General features: G+C 37.5%; 1 protein-coding gene across 7 annotated transcripts in view; it reads right to left on the minus strand.

Moving 5' to 3' along the window:
- The window catches only part of CHD9 (chromodomain helicase DNA binding protein 9), a gene marked incomplete at both ends in the record, with an annotated part of 198204 nt that overhangs the window by 40359 nt on the left and 138936 nt on the right, over positions 1-18909 (minus strand). For all 7 annotated transcript variants that reach the window (XM_080702508.1, XM_080702507.1, XM_080702506.1 and 4 more), the window contains 5 exons: positions 3732-3951; positions 7963-8005; positions 14466-14520; positions 15202-15319; positions 16463-16566. In XM_080702508.1, coding sequence (XP_080558634.1) covers positions 3732-3951; positions 7963-8005; positions 14466-14520; positions 15202-15319; positions 16463-16566 — 540 coding nt within the window. The remainder of the gene's footprint in view (positions 1-3731; positions 3952-7962; positions 8006-14465; positions 14521-15201; positions 15320-16462; positions 16567-18909) is intronic.

Below are 18909 nucleotides of genomic sequence, written 5' to 3' on the forward strand. Positions count from 1 at the left end.
AGTCCCTCTGGTATCCTCTGGTATATTAAGAGAAAACATATGTCCCTTCTCTTTCTGTGCTTAACTGATCTCACTTAACATAATATTCTCCAGGTCTTTCTACCTCTCACTGTGCAAATGAATCTACTTGAGATGGATCAAAGACCTGGAAATCAGACCAGAGACTGTTAAGTTATTAGAGGAGGGCATAGGCTCAACATTCCAACATATAGGCACAGGCAGTAACTTTCTCAACAAGATCTCCAAAGTACAGTAAATTAAAATAAGAATTAACAAGTGGGATGGCATCGAACTAAAAAGTTTCCTACACTACCAAAATGACCCAATTAAGAAATGGGCAACTGAACTGAATAGACCCTTCACAAAAGAAGTGATACAAATGGCCAATAGATATATGAAAAAATGTTCAAAGTCATTAGCCATCAGGGAGATGCAAATCAAAACTACGCTCAGATTCCATCTAACCCCAATCAGAGTGGCAAGCATAAAGAAGTCAAATAACAACAAATTCTGGTGAGGATGTGGGGAAAGAGGAACTCCTTTATACTGTTAGTGGGAGTTCAAACTAGTTCAGCCACTATGGAGATCAGTGTGGAGATTCCTTAGAAAACTGGCAATGGATCCACCATATGATCCGGCTATACCACTCCTGGGTATCTTTCCAAAGGGGCTGAAATCAGAGAACTATAGTAACATATGCATACATATGTTCATAGCAGCGCAATTAGTAATAGTCAAAATACAGAACCAACCTAGGTCTCCATCAATAGATGAATGGATTGCAAAATATAGGAAATACACACAATGGAATTCTACTCGGCTATAAAGAAGAACAAAATCCTGTTATTTGCAAGAAGTTAGTTTTGAGGTTATTGTGAATGGGGAACTGTTTTATTTCTTTCTTTGTGGATTCACTGTTGGCATATAGAAAAGCAACTGATTTCTTTAGGTTAATTTTGTATCCTGCTACTTTGCTGAATTGGTTAATCAGTTCCACTAGTCTTTTGGTTGAGTTTTTTGGGTCTTCTAGATATAGGACCATGTCATCTGCAAACAAGGATAATTTTAATTCCTCCTTTCCTATTTGAATTCCTTTGATATCCTTCTCTTGTCTTCTTATTGCTATGGCAAGAGTCTCGAGGACTAAATGAAAAGGAGTGGTGATAGTGGGCATCCTTCAAGCGTGCGCCACCATGCCTGGATCATCCTTGTCTTTCTTATTCCTGATTTTAGAGGGAATTCTTGCAGTTTTTCTTCATTCAATATGATGTTGGCTTTGGGTTTATTGTATATTGCCTTAATAATGCTGAGATACATTCTTTCTGTTCCAATTTTCTGCAGTGCTTTTAACATGAATGGGTGTTGAATTTTGAAAAAAAAAATTTTTTTTTGTGGTACTGGGGGTGGAACCCAGGGGCTCTCTACCTCCGGGCTATACTCTCAGACCTATTTTATATTTTATTTGGAAACAGGGTCTCACTAAGTTGCTGAGAGACTCATTCATTAGCAGCAGCTGGCTTCGAACCTGTGTGATCCTCCTGTCTCAGCCTCCCAAGCATGGGGGATTACAAGCGTGTGCCACCATGCCCAGCTCCCCAAATGCTTTTTCAGCATCTATTGATATGATCATGTGGTTTTTGTTCTCAGTTCTATTTATGTGGTGAACAACATGTATTGATTTACATATGTTGAATCAGTCTTGCTTTCCTGGAATGAAACCAACTGGGTCATGGTGTACAATTCTCTAGATGTACTTTTGAATGTGTATAGCTAGTATTATGTTTAGAATTTTTGCATTTATGTTCATCAAAGATATTGGCCTGTTGCCAGGCATGGTGGCGCACGCTTGTAATCCCAGCATTTGGGAGGCTGAGACCAGAGGATTGCGGTTCGTGGACAGCCTCAGCTACTTAGTGAGGCCCTCTGCAACTCAGTGAGACCGTTTCAAAATAAGAAAAATAAATAAAAATTGGGCAGGGGGTGTAGCTCAGAGGTCAAATGCCTCTGGGTTCCATCCCCAGACCTGCAAAAAAAAAAAAAAAAAAAAAAAAAAAAAAAGATATTGGCCTGTAATTTTCTTTTTTTGAGGTATCTTTATTCTTTATTTGATTTTGGTATTAATGTGATACTGGCCTCATAGAAGGTGTTTGGAAGAATTACATCTCTTTCGATTTCCCGGTACAAGTTGTGAAGTAGTGGCATTAGTTCTTCTCTAAAAGTTTTGTAGGTCTGCTGGAAACTCATCTGGGCCTGGGCTTTTCTTTGATGGCAGAATTTTTATTGCTGTTTCTATTTCTTTGCTTGCTATTGGTTGGTTTAGGTCCTCCTTTTTTTTTGGTGGTACTTGGGTTCCTGGAATCCCTTCTACTTCTGGGCTACACTCACAGACCTATTTTTACATTTTTATTTTGGAAACAGGGTCTCCTAAGCCAGCGCGCGAACCTGCGCGATCCTCCAGTCTCTGCCTCCAAAGCGCGGGGATTACAAGCGTGTGCCACCACGCCCGGCTTGCTATGTCCACTTGGTTCAATCTGGGTAGGTTATATGTGCTTAGAAATCTATTGATTTCTTCCATGTTTTCCAGTCTATTGAAATATAAAATTTTCAAAATAGTTTCTGATAATCATTTGAGTTTCCTCATTGTCTGTGGTGATGTCCCCTTTTTAATTTCTGAATTTAATGATTTGAGATGATTCCTTCTTTTGGTTAGGTTGACCAGGGATTTGTCAATCTTATTAATCTTTTCAAAGAACCAGCTTTTTGTTTTGTTGATTGTTTTATTTTATTCTCTATTTCATTTATTTCTGCTCTGATTTTTAATGATTTCCTGCCATCTACTGGCTTTGGGATTAGACTATTGCTGTTTTTCTAGGTCCCTGAGATGTGTCATTAGGTTGTTTTCTTGACAACTCTCGGTTCTTCTTATGTGGGTACTCAATGCTATAAACTTTCTAACACTACCTTCAAAGTGTCCCATAGATTTTGGTATGTTGTATCTCTATTTTCATTTAATTCCAGAAATTTTTTTATTTCTCCCCCTATTTCTGATCTTATCTACTCTTCATTCAATAGTATCATTCAATCTCCAAGTATTTTTTTTCCTTGTTCTTAGCCTAGTAGTTCTTTGGGTCTTTTTCTTTTTGGAATTGGGGATCAAACCCAGCACACTGCACTTGCAAGACAAGTGCTTTGCCACTGAGCTACATCCCAGACACGAGTCTTACTACATTGCTGAGGCTGTCCTCCAGCCTCCTGTCTTAGTCTCTCAAGTACTGGGATTACAGCTGAGCACCACCATGCACAGTTTGTACTTTCCTATTTTTCATAAATGTCACAATGTAAAATAAGATAGAATGGAAATTACTTCATATAAAGTTCTATTCATAATTTAATTCTTGGGTTTGCTTTGTATTTTCATCTTAAAAATACCTCCATGTTCCTAAACATGACAATAGTGATTAAATATGAAGATGGCTTATAACTATAAGCTATAACAATCTTTATTAGTTATACCATAATTCTTCATATGTTATACATAAGAAACTTTGCTTTGACCAATTAGCATGATAATCACACCCCAATAGCCTTGAGAATAAATAAATATACTTAAGATATTATATATTTAAAATTCAGGGGCTAGTGGTATAACTCAGTGGCAGAGTGCTGGCCTAGTATGTATGACCCCCGGTACCTAAAAAAAAATTAAATAAAAATTGGTACTACTGTCTTACCTCTGTTGTCTTTCTATCTTGGCTGCCATTTTAGGATTAATAATAGCTTCTTCATAAAGAGGTTGCATGACACTGGCAGGCACTGAGAAGTTTGGTTGTATCTGCTGGATTTGTCTGTTTTTATTAGTACGCTGATACGCAGTGATGAGACGTCTCAACCGTGTGGTTAAAGCCGACTGTGTAGGCCAATAAATTTTATCACCCTCCATCAGTTGACCATCTATATTTAAAGAAATTTATGTCAATAATAATATTTAAAAACTAAACAGATACAGTAGGAAGTTTACAAAAGTATACAAATTTATCTACTTAAAACTCTTTCTTTAATCCAGGCATGGTGGTGCACGCTTGTAATTCCAGCATTTGGGAGGCTGAGACAGGGGCATAGAGACAAGGGAACAGTGGTTCACAGATAGCCTCAACTACTTAGTGAGGCTCTTTGCAACTCACTGAGACCCTGTTTCAAAATAAAAAATAAAAATACGGCTAGGGGTGTAGCTCAGAGGTAGAATGCCCCTGGGTTCCATCCCCAGTACTGCAAACAAAACAAAAAAAACAACAAAAAACCCCTCTTTTCAATCTGGCTACACAGGGGAAAAAAACAAAAAACAAATCTTTCATTACAAAAAATTTCTTTTAACAACAGTTCTATAAAACATTACAATAAATTCTAAGGGAAGCTCAAATGAGTAGGATACAGTGGAATAAAGAGCCACATGATATCTATTTTTTTAACTTTTATACACATGAATTTCTTTTTTATTTTATTGATGCCCTGTAATTATACAGCACGATGAAATTCAAAGCGATACATAAATATATGCAAACATCATTTGTACACACATGTATATTTCTGTATTACATATATAAAAACACAAATGCGTTGTTCAATTCCTGAGAACAAAACTTTTGTAGCCATTTATTTTCTGGGCTTATTTCTCTGGATGTTGTACAGGCATCCCAATTTCAAGTCCAAATGCTCAGCTCATTGTTTCTCCCACCCCTTCACCTCAAACCCTCAGACATCTTCTACAGCTCTCATTTTCAGTAAACAGAAATACTAGTTGCCTGCCGGGCGTGGTGGTGTACACTTGTAATCCCCGTGCTTGGGAGGCAGAGACAGGAGGATCGCGCAGGTTTGAAGCCAGCCGCGTGCGCTGGCTTAGGAGACCCTGTTTCCAAATTTTTAAAAAAATGTAAAAATAGGTCTGGAAGTGTAGCCCGGAGATAGAAGGGCTTCCAGGAACCCCAGTACCACCACCAAAAAAAAGAAAAGAAATACTAGTTGCCCAAAGGCCAAATCATAAACCATGGCCTCAATTTACTAACCTCCAAAATAAGAGGGTTGTAGTAGATCATATCTAATATCACTGTCAGTTTTATAACTGTGTAAATTATTAAATACAATTTATTATTTTTTTAAATTTAATTTTTATTTTTTTTATCAGTGGAACATATTGAGAATGGTGTACATTTACATTGTGCTTTATGCCCTCCCCCCTCCCTTTCCCTCCCCCCCAATAGAGGGTGTCCAGGTTAATCATGTTGTATTTATGCTATTACACATATTCGTATGTAGCTCCTCCATTGAACAACCTCAGCTTTCTTCCTCTCCTATCCTTCCATTCAAGCTTTGCTGAGATTTTTCCCTCCATCATCTGGAATCCCTCTGGTATTACCACTACTCCCAAGCTTTGGCATATTAGAGAAAACATATGTCCCTTCTCTTTCTGTGCTTGACTAACCTCACTTAACATAATGTTCTCTAGTTCCTTCCATCTTCTTGCAATTGCTATTATTTTATTCTTCTTTATAGCTGAATAGAATTCCATTGTGTGTATTTCCCATTATTTTGCAATCCATTCACCAATAAAATACCTAGGAATAAACCTAACCAAAGATGTAAAAGACCTCTACAGAGAAAACTACAAAACATTAAAGAAAGAAACCGAAGAAGACCTTGGAAGATGGAAATATCTCCCTTGCTCATGGATAGGCAGAATTAATATAATCAAAATGGCCATTCTGCCAAAAGTGATCTATAGATTCAATGCAATCCCCATTAAAATACCAACAACATTTCTCAGAGACCTGGAAAAGTCAGTTATGGATTTTGTATGGAGGAAGAAAAGACCCAGAATACCCAAAGCAATTCTCAGAAACAAGAACCAGGCAGGAGACATCACAATCCCGGACTTCAAATTATACTATAGAGGCTGGGCATGGTGGCGCATGTTTGTAATCCCTGCACTTGGGAGGCTGAGACAGGAGGATTGCACAGGTTCGAAGCCAGCCTAAGCTACTTAGTGAGGCTTTCAGTAACTTAGTGAGACCCTGTTTCCAAATAAAATATAAAAAAAAAAGGTCTGGGAGTATAGCCCGGAGGTAGAAAGCCTCTGGGTTCCACCCCTAGTACCACCAAAAAAACCAAACCAAAACAAAACAAATTATACTATAGAGCAATAGTAGTAAAAATAGCATGGTATTGGCACAACAATAGGCAGACTGACCAGTGGAACAGAATAGAAGATACAGAAACAAACCCACACATCTATACTCAACTGATCTTTGACAAAGGGGCCAAACTCATATGCTGGAGAAAAGACAGCCTTTTCAACAAATGGTGCTGGGAGAACTGGCTATCCATTTGTAGAAAGTTGGATCTAAATCCTTACTTCTCGCCATGCACAGGAATCAACTCGAGATGGATCAAAGACTTAGAAATTAGACCTGAGACTGTGAAGTTATTAGAGAAAGGCATAGGATCTACACTCCAACATATAGGTACAGGGAGTAACTTTTTCAATAAGACTTCCAAAGCGCAGGAAATTAAAGCAAGAATTAATAAGTGGGATCTCTTCAAACTAAAAAGTTTCTTCTCATCAAAGGAAACCATCAAGAACCTAAAGAGGAAGCCTACAGAATGGGAGATCTTTACCAGCCACCACTCTGATAGGGGGCTAATATCCAGAATATACAAAGAGCTCAAAAGACTCTACACTAGCAAAACAAACAACCCAATCAAGAAATGGACAACTGAAATGAATAGACACTTCACAAAAGAAGAGATACAAATGGCCAATAGATACATGAAAAGATGTTCAACATCACTAGCCATCAGGGAGATGCAAATCAAAACTACACTCAGATTCCATCAAATCCCAATCACAGTGGCAAACATAAAGAAATCAAAGAACAACAATTGCTGGCGAGGATGTGGGGAAAGAGGAACTCTTTTACACTGTTGGTGGGAGTGCAAAGTAGTTCAGCCACTATGGAAATCGGTGTGGAGATTTCCTAGAAAACTGGTAATAGATCCACCATTTGATCCGGCTATACCACTCCTGGGTATCTTTCCAAAGGGGTTGAAATCAAAGAACTACGTTAACATATGCATACCCATGTTCATAGCAGCACAGTTTGTAATAGCCAAAATATGGAACCAACCTAGATCTCCATCAACACATGATATCTATTTAAAGGGAACTTCACTTGCACAGAAAATATAATTCTTTGTGTGTGTGTGTGTGTGTGTGTATGATACTGAGGGTGGAACCCAGGGGCATTCTACCTCTGGGTAGCCCTATTTTTTATTCTTTATTTTGAAACAGGGTCTCACTAAGATGTGGAGGTATCACTAAGTAGCTGAGGCTAGCTCAGAACCTGAGATCCTCCTGTCTCAGTATGTTACTTTCTTGACATCAGAAGGAAGTGAATGCAGACCTTACTCAGAAAAGCTTTGTAGAAAATGGGCAGTAAAGAATTGCTTCTAAACTGGGTGTAGTGGTACATGCTTATAATCCCAGCATTCAGGAAGCTGAGACAGGAGGTTCATGGCCAGCCTCAGCTACTTAATGAGGCCCTTTGCAACTCAGTGAGACTCTGTTTCAAAATAAAAATAAAGAAAAAAAAATGGTATCTAATATACATATGAAACTCATAAGAAATTAAGTGTATCATTGTATTGATATATAATAAAATCTCCCACACAGGTTAAATCTCTTGTATAAAAGCTCAGTGAACCATTGCATAAAGACTTGCAACAACTAAAAATATTGTTAAATTCCCAACTAGTATGACCTATAATGATTATAATTGTAGTCAATAAAAAATCCACATACATCAGCAACGTTACAAAAGTATGAATGCCTATTGACCTAATAGTACCATGAGTATGTGAATTTACTATAATACTAAGTAAAGAATTTATTAAAAAGATTTTTTTTTTTACCTCCATCTGCTATCACAAGATCTCCTGGTGAGGAAACATCATCCTTTAAGAAAAAAAAAAAAAAAAAGAAATTTGTCACAGGGTAGTTGGGTTAAGATAAGAAAGGAGAATCAAACTTCTTTATAATAGAGAATTTTCTCAGAAACATTTAATGATTAATTTAGCAAAATCCTTGTTTTCAATTCTTACTCTTCTACATATTTCTGCAACTGCTGATAAGTTATACCAGTCACTATTTACTAAGAAAGTTAATTTTCTATGATTACTTTTATTAGGCCAGTATTTTTCTCCCCTACCCCCTTTTTTTTTTTCTTCTTCCGGGTCTGGGGATGGAACCCAGGGGCATTTGACCTCCGAGCTACAGCCCCTGCCCTATTTTTTATTCTTTATTTTGAAACCGGGTCTCAATGAGTTGCAGAGGGCCTCACTAAGTAGCTGAGGCTGTCCGCGAACTGTGATCCTCCTGTCTCAGCCTCCCAAATGCTGGGATTACAAGCGTGTGCCACCACGCCCGGCTTCCTCCTACCCTTTTTCTAACTGCAAGTATGCCTTAGGTTTCATTGCTAAATTATTTTTTTCCCTTCTGTATACCAATTCTCAAAAAAAATTTACTCATTCTCATATTTGACAACATATTAATCCTTTCTTTTTCAGCCTTCAGGAGTTATTTATGCTATAGATCCAATTTTCATCTCTCAACAGAGCATCTTCAATTAGTTATCCTAACATATATTTAATATTCATAATTTTGATAATTATTTTAATAGCTACAAGTTCTATTGCTGTTTCTTTTTGTGGTACTGGGCATTAAACCCAGGGGCATTCTACCTCCAAGCTATACCCTGAGCCCTATTTTTTTATTCTTTGTTTTGAAACAGTATCTCACTAAGTTGCAGAGGGCCTCACTAAGTAGCTGAAGCTGGCTGCAAACCTGATATCCTCCTGTCTCAGCTTCCCAAGTACTGTGATTACAAGTGTGGACCACCAGGCCTGCTCTACTGTTGTTTTATTTTGCCTTCTTTCTGTGGTATTGAGGATGGAACCCAGGGTTCTTCTACCTCTGAACTACACTCCCAGCCCTATTTTCATTTTATTTTGAAACAGTGTCTCACTAAATTGCTGACAGCCTCACTAAGTTGCAGAGTTGGCCTGGAACCTGCTGATCCTCCTATCTTAACTTTCCAAGTACTGGAATTACAACTGTATACCACCATATCCAGCGTGTACTGCTGTTTTAGAAAAGACTGAAGTTAGAATTATCATAATTCCTTTGTAGATAGACCCCCCCCCTCAATTATTTTTAACATCTTTTGTTTGTTTGGCATAACTGCAGTTTCATCATTATATGTCTTGGAGTCATGTAGTTTTATTTATCCTGCCAAGATCAATTTCTACTTCTGAACTACACGATTGGCCCTTTAAATTTTTGATGTTTTGAAACAGAGTCTTGCTACATTGCTGAGGTTGTCTTTGAACTGTGATCTTCCTGTCTCAGCCTCCTGAGAACTGGGATTACAAGAGTATGCTATCCTGACCAGCTTCATTTTTTAAACCTTGGTAGTCATGTCTGTGTGTGTGTGTGTGTGGGGGGGGGGGTATTGGGGATGGAATCCAGGGTCCTTCTACCATTGAGCTACACCGCCAGTCCTATTTTATTCTTTTATTTTTAAACAGGGTCTCTCTAAATTTTGCAGAGAGCCTCACTTAGTTGCTGAGGCTGGCCACAAACCTGTGATCCTTCTGTCTCAGCTTCCCAAGTACTGGGATTACAAGTATATGCCACTATGCCTGGCTGTGTCTTTCAAAGTCCAAAAAATTCTCAGTTAATTATTGTTTCAAATATTGCTCCTCCCTTATTCTCTCTAGTTGCTTCTCTGGAACACATATTAGATGTCATGCTATAATTGTTTTTTTTCTTTTTTTGGGGGGCACTGGGGCTCAAACCCAGGGGCATTCTACTTCTGAGCTAGACTTAAAGCCTTATTTATTGCAGTACTGGAGGTTGAACCCAGGGCAGTCTACTTCTGAGCTACACCCCAGCCCTATCATTTATTCTTTATTTTGAGACAGGGTCTAAGTTGCAGAGGGCTTCATTAAGTAGCTGAAGCTGGCTATAAACCTGCAATCCTCTTGTCTTAGCCTCATGTCTCAGCCTCCCAGGTACTGGGATTACAAGTGTGTGTCATCATGCCCAGCTTACTTTTTTTTGTTTTTTTGTTTTTTGGTGGTACTGGGGTTCCTGGAAGCCCTTCTACCTCTGGGCTACACTCCCAGACCTATTTTTACATTTTTATTTGGAAACAGGGTCTTCTAAACCAGCGCGTGCGGCTGGCTTCGAACCTGCACGATCCTCCTGTCTCTGCCTCAGAAGCATGGGGATTACAAGTGTGCGCCACCACGCCCAGCATATGCCCAGTTTACTTTTTAAAACAGGGTCCCACTAAGTTGCCAAAGCTGTCTTTGCGCCTATGATCCTCTCCTCTTCTCAGTCTTCCAAGTACTGAGATTCCTGGTGTGTATCACCATGCCTAGCTTATCCTCCTTGCTCCTTTTTTTCCTTTGTGGTACTAGGGATTGAACTCAGGGATATTCTACCTCTGTGCCACACCCCCAGTTTTTTTTTTTTTAATTTTGAAACAGTGTCTGGGTAGGTCAATAAGAGTCTCACTACTTGCTGAGTCTACACTCAAACCTGCAATCTTCTGTCTCAGCTCTCTAACTACTGGGATTATAGGCTGTGCTACCACAACTGGCTTATCCTCCTTGTTTCTAAAATTTTTTTTCATATATTCCAAATGTGTTGGTTATTATTATTATTATTATTATTATTATTATTATTATTATTATTTTTGCAGTACTGGGGATTGAACCCAGGGGCATTCTACCTCTGAGCTACACCCCCAGCCCAATTTTTTATTCTTTATTCTGAAACAGGGTCTTACTAAGTTGCAGAGGGCCTTACAAATTGCTGAGGCTGGTCATGTACCTTCGATCCTCTTGCCTCGGCCTCCCGATTAATGGGATTACTAGCATGCACCACTATATCCAGCTGTCTTGATTATTGATTAATTGCTTCTCTGCTTCAAATTTACTGCCTCTCTGAGCTCTTTAAAGATGGTTTCCTCTACTAGCCATTATGTTAAGCTTCATCAGTAAAAGGAACTAGGGAGAGAGCACAGGAGATAAGAGTTTTAATTTCTAGAAATGATGAGTTCCTCCACTGCTCAGTTCCCAATAGCACAGAACACTCCCCCAGGGTTTGACTCCAACAATGTGAACAGTTTCTTTAGCTCCTGTTTGCCAGTAACTTTTTCCAACAACCCTGCCTTAGGTGATTTTTTTTGCAGTAGAGTACCCAAAGTAATCCATTCTCCCATGAAAAGTATTCTTGGCAACCACAGAGGGCAGATTTCTAGCAAATGGCACCAGTATGGCAGCCAAACCATGTTATGGCCATCCATGCGTGATCCTCCTGTCTCAGCCTCCCAAGTACTGGGATTACAACCGTGCGCTACCTCGCCCAGCTAAAGTTACAATTTTTATTCACAGCTTCCTAGTCTGCCTGTATACTACATACCTACCTATCTCTTGAGATTGAGTCACGCTATGTCATCCAAGCTGGCCCCAAACTCCTGAGTTTGAGCAATCCTGTCTTATCCTACTATTTGGCTGGAATTATAGTCATGTGTGTTAAGAGTGATAAAGTTTTATCAACCTGATTAGTATTAAGTTTGATTAACACTGTGCTGTAAAATATTATAAGCATAAGTTTGAATAACAGTAAATTTAATGGTGTTATTTTTTATTTGTGTGTGTGTGTGTGTGTGTGTGTGTGTGTGTGTGTGTGTGTGTGTTACTAGGGATAAAATCTAGGGGCATTCTACCTCCAAGCTACAACCTCAACACTACTTTTTAGTCTCTTTATTTTTTGAAACAGGGTCTCCCTGAGTTGGAAAGGGCCTTGCTAAATAGCTGAGGCTGTCTGTGAACTGTGATCCTCCGGTCTCAGTCTCATTCCTGAATGCTGGGATTACAAGTCTGCACCACCACATCCAGCTAATAGTGCGCTTTTATTTAATAGTATGTGGGGGAATATTATCGCAAAGTTGTAAACAAATATTATAGAATGAAATACTATATGATAGTTGTAAACAACATTATATAAGTGTAAGTGATCAATTGGAAGAAAATGACCTGCATCCACTAGCCAGTCAGAAGGCAGGTAAACAACCCAGACATGATTACACCCTATTTAAAGAATAGGCTCTATTCTTTAAAAATGAAAGACCCTGGCTGGGCGTGGTGGTGCACGCTTGTAATCCCCACGCTTGGGAGGCAGAGACAGGAGGATCATGCAGGTTCGAAGCCAGCCGCGCGCTGGCTTAGGAGACCCTGTTTCCAAATTTAAAAAATGTAAAAATAGGTCTGGGAGTGTAGCCCGGGGGTAGAAGGGCTTCCAGGAACACCAGTACCACCAAAAAAAAAAAAAAAAAAAGACCCTATTTAAAGAAGGAACCAAGACCAGCAAAATGTGAGCAAGTCAAGTGATTGTCATGACACCACCACTGGACTCAGTGACCCAAAGGGATAAGCCTGAAATGATCCTCACCAGGGCCCCTGTTCCTGCAGGGAGAAGATCAGCCCCTCCAGCTTGTTTTTCAGACTTGAAGCTCCAGAGACCTGAAAGTCGCTTGCCTGGAACAGGACCAGGGAGGACAACCAGACTACAGTCAGCAGCTGAACCTCCCACTTCATAGTTGTACTTTCCATTTGGACTTTGAAATGACAGTGAGTGAACTGTGTGAATGTGAACTTAAAATTTGTGTGTAAAATTCAGAAAATGCTTTGACTTTAATATTGTGTGGTGATTACCCCTTTTGGTTTATGATCAATAAAAGCTGACATTGTGCAAAGACACAACTTGTGCAAATTCCTTATCTTGAAACGTAGAGCGCTCCTGACAATATGCCAGTACAATTGGCTTTCCTAGTCTTCTAAAACCATCTTTCTTTCTTTTGTTCCTGGTTCTTTCTTTAATGGCTTTAATCACTTGAAAATTTACTTATGTTTCATTTGAATAGATGTATTCAGGGATTTAATCTTATTCTTTGTTACATACTAACAATTACTCATGGTAAATTTTTCCTCACATATTTTAAGATTTTGTATATTCAATTTATGGAGGGTTTCATTTTCAGGATTCATGCGCAGTCTGGATTAAAGTAGTTGTTTCTTCCATTCTTCCATTTTTTTTAAGGCATGAGAGATTGAACCCAGGGCCTCATGAATGCTAGGTAATCACTATACCAATGAACTACATTCCCAGCCCTTGCCCTTGTTAAAAATCTTGTTCTGAGACACTGTTGCTAAGTTGGCCTCGAACTTGTGATCTTCTTGTCTTGGCTTCTGGAGTAACTGGAATTACAGGCATGTGCCATGGCATCTGGTTAAAAACTTTTTTTATGTTCCATTTTTTTGCTTCAGGGTTCTTGTTTTATGCAGATGAAGTAAAATAATCAAATCATAAACCTGAGAGAAGGCACTTGCATGTTATAAATTCTTAGGGGAGCTGGGTGTGGTGGTTCACATTTGTAATCCCAGTACTTGGAAGGCTGAGACAGGAGGATCAAGGTTCGTGGCCAGCCTCAGCTACTTAGTGAGGCCCTAAAATAAAAGAGTAAAAAATTGGGCTGGGTAGCTTAGAGGTAGAATGCCCCTGAGTTCCATCCCCAATTACATTAAAAAAAAAAATTCTTAGGGGAAATAAAATTTTTCCTATCAAGAGCTTATGTGGAGATAAATTTCCTTGTTGTTTCCCTGTGTCAGAAAATACTAGTCTTTGTGAGTCCTGATACACAAAGTATTCGTGAACAGTATTTCAGTTCTCATTACCCATACATACCTGAGCTTTATCTCTTGTCCTCATATTTAAGTCTCTTATCAAACAAAAGCAACAAACCTTACTTGACAAATAGAAGCGTCATCTAGTCTTCACTATGCTCTAATAAATGTTACAGAAATTCCACACCTCTTTCAAAATCCATTCTTCTATTTCACAGATTATTTTCTGTATTCTCATCCAATTTTTCTTTGATTTTGACAGTCAATAAATGGAGCAGATTAGAATTCCTCTAGTCTCTATCCTTTATTTTAAGCCTCTATGTAGGTATAGTTTCTATCTCTGGCTGTATATTTTTAGTATTTACTTCTCACTTTGCTTTAGGATTTTGACCCTAGATACTGTCTTTCTTAGCTCTAAGAAGTGTAGTACATGGGAAAACCCATTACATCACATGTCCAAACCATCCTTCAACTTCAAAAAGAGATCATGAAAATTCTGAATAATTATTTGTGATGTATGTCAATTCAAGTTGATTACTTACTTAGCAAATCTTCTGACAGAGAAATTATATATATTGAAAATGTGATGAAAAAGAAAAGTAAACAAAAAAGACTGATGAACACCTAAACTGGAAGTTTTTAAAATATAATCTAAAGCATACCTCATCATCTTTAAAGATAGCTGGGGCAGGTTTGTATTCTGGATCTTCCACATCTCTGTTAAAATACCAACAAATACAATAAATTGTAACAGATTTAAGATTTTCCCTGATAGAACAAAAAAATAATAATAATAAATTTCATTGGAAGGATCTCTTGTTTTAAAGGTCAAACTGAAATCTGTTCTTTAGCCAAGGAAGCCCAAGCCATAGCATGAAGGCAAGTATGAAGAAAGCTAATTCTGATTTACTTTTACTTCCAAGTTCAATTTAAAATGTACTATGAACTTCAAAATATCCTCTTTTTATCTTTTGGTGAGAAAAAAAAGATTATTTAATAGAAATAATAAATAAGAATAATATCATATTTCTCTTCATCTATACTATTCTTGCCTTTCTTCTTCCCTCTTTTTCCTTCTTCTGCAGTATGTCATCATGACATACTGCTAGAATAAAAAAAATAAAAGAACAAGTATGGGCTAGTGTATAGCTTGGGGTAGAGCATGTGCTTAGCACACATGAGGCCATGCATGGGTCCAATTCCCAACACTGACAAAAAAACCCCCAAAAAAGTGGTCATCCAATCTATTCTTTAATCATATTCTGTATGGATAAACACATCTTACTGTATCATCAGGTCTTTCAGACTATAATCTCTAATTCTCTTATTTCTCTTAGAATATACTGATACTGAATAGAAAATATACAAGGAGAATTCATAATTCTGAAATACACATACCCATCCATATAATCATTCGCCCTCTGTTCAGCAGCAACTGCTTTGTCATCAGGTTTTCCTACTCTTTCCAAGAAGCATAATGCTGGGTCTGCTCGAATAGTGTTATATTTTTCATAACCTGGAAGCATCACCAATAACAAAAGGAAAAAGGATTTAAAAAAGTATATAAATGTTAGCATTCCTCATATTTACAGTGGATGATATTACTTGTATAGTGGCCATGTACTAAAATAATAAGAGCTAAATATGTTTTCTAGAAGTTACCATAAATGACCTGGTAGTATTTATCTATAAAAATTTAGATAAAATTTACCTATGGGAGTGCAAACTAGTTCAGCCACTATGGAGATCAGAGTGGAGATTCCTTAGAAAACTGGGAATGGATCCACCATATGATCTGGCTATACCACTCCTGAGTATCTTTCCAAAGGGGTTGAAATCAGAGAACTACAGTAACATATGCATACCTATGTTCATAGCAGCACAATTCATAATAGCCAAAATATGAAACCAACCTAGGTCTCCATCAACAGATGAATGGATTGCAAAATTATGGGAAATACAAACAATGGAATTCTACTCAGCTACAAAGAAAAACAAGTCAGATCATTTGCAAGAAGATGGAAATACCTGGAGAACATTATGCTAAGTGAGATCAGCCAAGCACAGAAAGAGAAGGAACATATGTTTTCTCTAATATGCCCAAACTAGGGAGTATTAGGAATACTAGAGGGACTCTGGATAATGGAGTGGAAACCTCAGCAAAGCTAGAATGGAAGGGTAGGAGAGGAAGAAGGCCGAGGTTGAATAATGGAGGAGCTACATTAGAATACGTGTAAAAGTATGAATGTAGCATGGTCAATCTGAACACTCACTGTTGGGAGTGGGGGAAAAGGAAGTGGGGGGAGAGGGCACCAAGCACAGTCTGAATTTATGCCATTTTCAATATGATCTACATAAAAATTAAAAAACTAAAAAACAGAATAAACTGATTATACAAGTATAAATGTATTTCACATAAGAATTTTTTTTCTGAGAAAGGAAACTGTGATTTATATCCAGGAGGGGCAGTTCACATGTGTCACCCTCTCCTGAGAAAATTTAGTGACTGGTAGACTTAGTTTCATAGTGTATGCTTCTAATACTGAATATACAACGAACTTTTATAGGAATAAAGTATAAAGGGAAATCAATAAACTAATAACTAGCTAAATTACATTGCATATAGAAGAGCATCCTGCCTACCTTACTTATTACTTACCATGTTTAAAAACCCCAATAAGGAGTGACTTATCAGCATCAAAGTCCCACCACTCAGCAGGAACTTCTGAATGGTCTGGTTCTGGTACCCAAACATCAATGTCACTTAAAAAAATAATTATAGGACAAAATAAATTATTATAAACAAGCCAAAAAGGAGAGAAAACTTTAAAAAGAGATTAGGATTTTATTCCACTGAGCACTGATTTTAAAATTTTCCATAGATACTACCAATTAAAATTATAAAACTGTTTAAGTAACAAAGATATTATTAAAATGAACTAATAATTGTTAAGCTCAACAAAAAGAAATATTTCAACAAGACTTACTACATAGAACCCAGGACCTTCTGCAGGCTAGGCAAGTACTCTACCACTGAGCTACAGGAATCATATTCTTTCTATAGATTACTTGTAGACAAAGGGTTTTACTGAAAAGTTCTGTCTGCCAACAACTTGGCAAAAATCATCTGGTTGAAATATTCCATTTTGCGCCATCATGCCTGGCTCTGGCTCATATTTTATTTTTGCGAGTCTGGGGATGGAACTCAGGGGCATTTTACCTCCGAGCTATAACCTCTGTCCTATATTTTTTGTTCTTTATTTTGAAACAGGATCTCACTGAGTTGCAGAGGGCCTCACTGAGTAGCTGAGGCTGTCCGCGAACTGTGATCCTCTGGTCTCAGCCTCCTGAATGCTGGGATTACAAGCATGTGCCAGGCTCTGTGATTATATTAAAGATCAGTGAATTGTACATTTTAAGTGGGTGAGGTGTATATGAATTATCTCAGTAAAATTAAAAATTCATGAACGAATAAAACTTAAAATTAAAAAAAAAAAGCCAAAACGAAACTAAATATTCCATTTTGCATAAGAGAAGACTGAGGCCATACAAGAGTAAATGAAAGCCACATGTGGTGGCGCATGCTTGTAATCCCAGTACTTGGGAGGCTAGGACAGGAGAATTGCAGGTCTGAGAACAGCTTCAGCAACTTGGTGAGGCCCTTTCTTTCTTTTTGTTTTTGAAACAGTTTCCCTAGGTTGCTGAGAGTCTTGGTATGTTGTTGAGGCTCCTTGAACCTGCAATCTTCCTTTCTTAGCCTCCTAAGTACTGAGATTACAGGCATGTGACACCACGCCTGGGTAAAAGGCAAGTGTTTAATTCATAACTTGATAAAACACTTAGATACTACTTTATGCTTATATAAATAATACTATGCTATAAAAAACAATATAAAATAGTATTAAAATGAATAAATCCATAATCATTTGGCAATTAACTAGAGCAGTGGTAATATTGTCAATGTAATTTTCTTTATTTGCCCAACACTTGAAATTTTTATTTTCCCAGAAACCCTTTCCAAGTAACACATACAAAATCTCTTAAAAATATCACATATAAGGACTGAAATGTTTGTTTCATCACCATAGTGCTTTGAAACCTTATCTTCTTTAATCTAACATATAGTCTATGTCAGATAATGATTAGAAAATATGTATCATTAGTTTTTTATATATCTACATTTTCTTATAGTGAACAAAAAAGGAGTAAAGGCTGAATGGAATAAATCAGTGCAAGGAATCAAATATACTAGTTGAGAATTGCTCCATTTAATATTCACAAATTATCAATTTTTAAAGAATTAGAGATACAGTAAAATGTAGTATATATACTAAGTAGAATTTCATCTCTACCTTGTTGCTATAATTTCATAAATTAATTAGCAAAGAACTATTGATTTGAAGAAATGGAGAATTTCCTACTTATAATTAATTCCTATGACACAAGCTTATTTCTAGATTGGCTGTCTTTTGATTCTCAAAATAAACTTTCATATAAAACTGATAAATGGTGCACATGTTCCTAGACCAGATTAAAAAAAACTTGATATATGTCCACAAATCTACTTGAAATAAAATATATGACAATGAAAAAGAGTTATAAATTTTATAAGTAAGTAGTAAAAAAAATAGAGAAGAATTTATTTATTTTTAAACATCCAAATGTTTTTCCAGAGCAAAATTTTTTTTTGGGGGGAGGGAGGGCACAGGAGAATTCTACTCCACCCTATTTTTTATTCTTTATTTTGAAACAAGGTCTACTAAGTTGTGGAGGGCTTCACAAGTAGAGGAGACTTTCCACAAACTGTGATCCTCCTGTCTCAGCCTCCCAAGTACTAGGACCACAAGAGTGTACCACCACAACTGGCTGAGGAAAAGTTTGTAACCTAAGTAATATGAGAAATCTAGATCTTGCTCTAGATGCGTCGTATGTGGCAGGGGAGGAGGGTCAGGATTGAATCCAGGAGCATTCTACCTCTGAGCTATACCCCAGCTCTAATTTATTTATTTATTTATTTATTTATTTATTTATTTATTTATTTAATTTGGTGGTGCTGGGGTTCCTGGAAGCACTTCTACCTCCGGGCTACACTCCCAGACCTATTTT

This window comes from Muscardinus avellanarius (genome assembly GCF_963383645.1).
Source record: "Muscardinus avellanarius genome assembly, chromosome: 10".
NCBI classification, from domain to species: Eukaryota; Metazoa; Chordata; class Mammalia; order Rodentia; family Gliridae; genus Muscardinus; species Muscardinus avellanarius.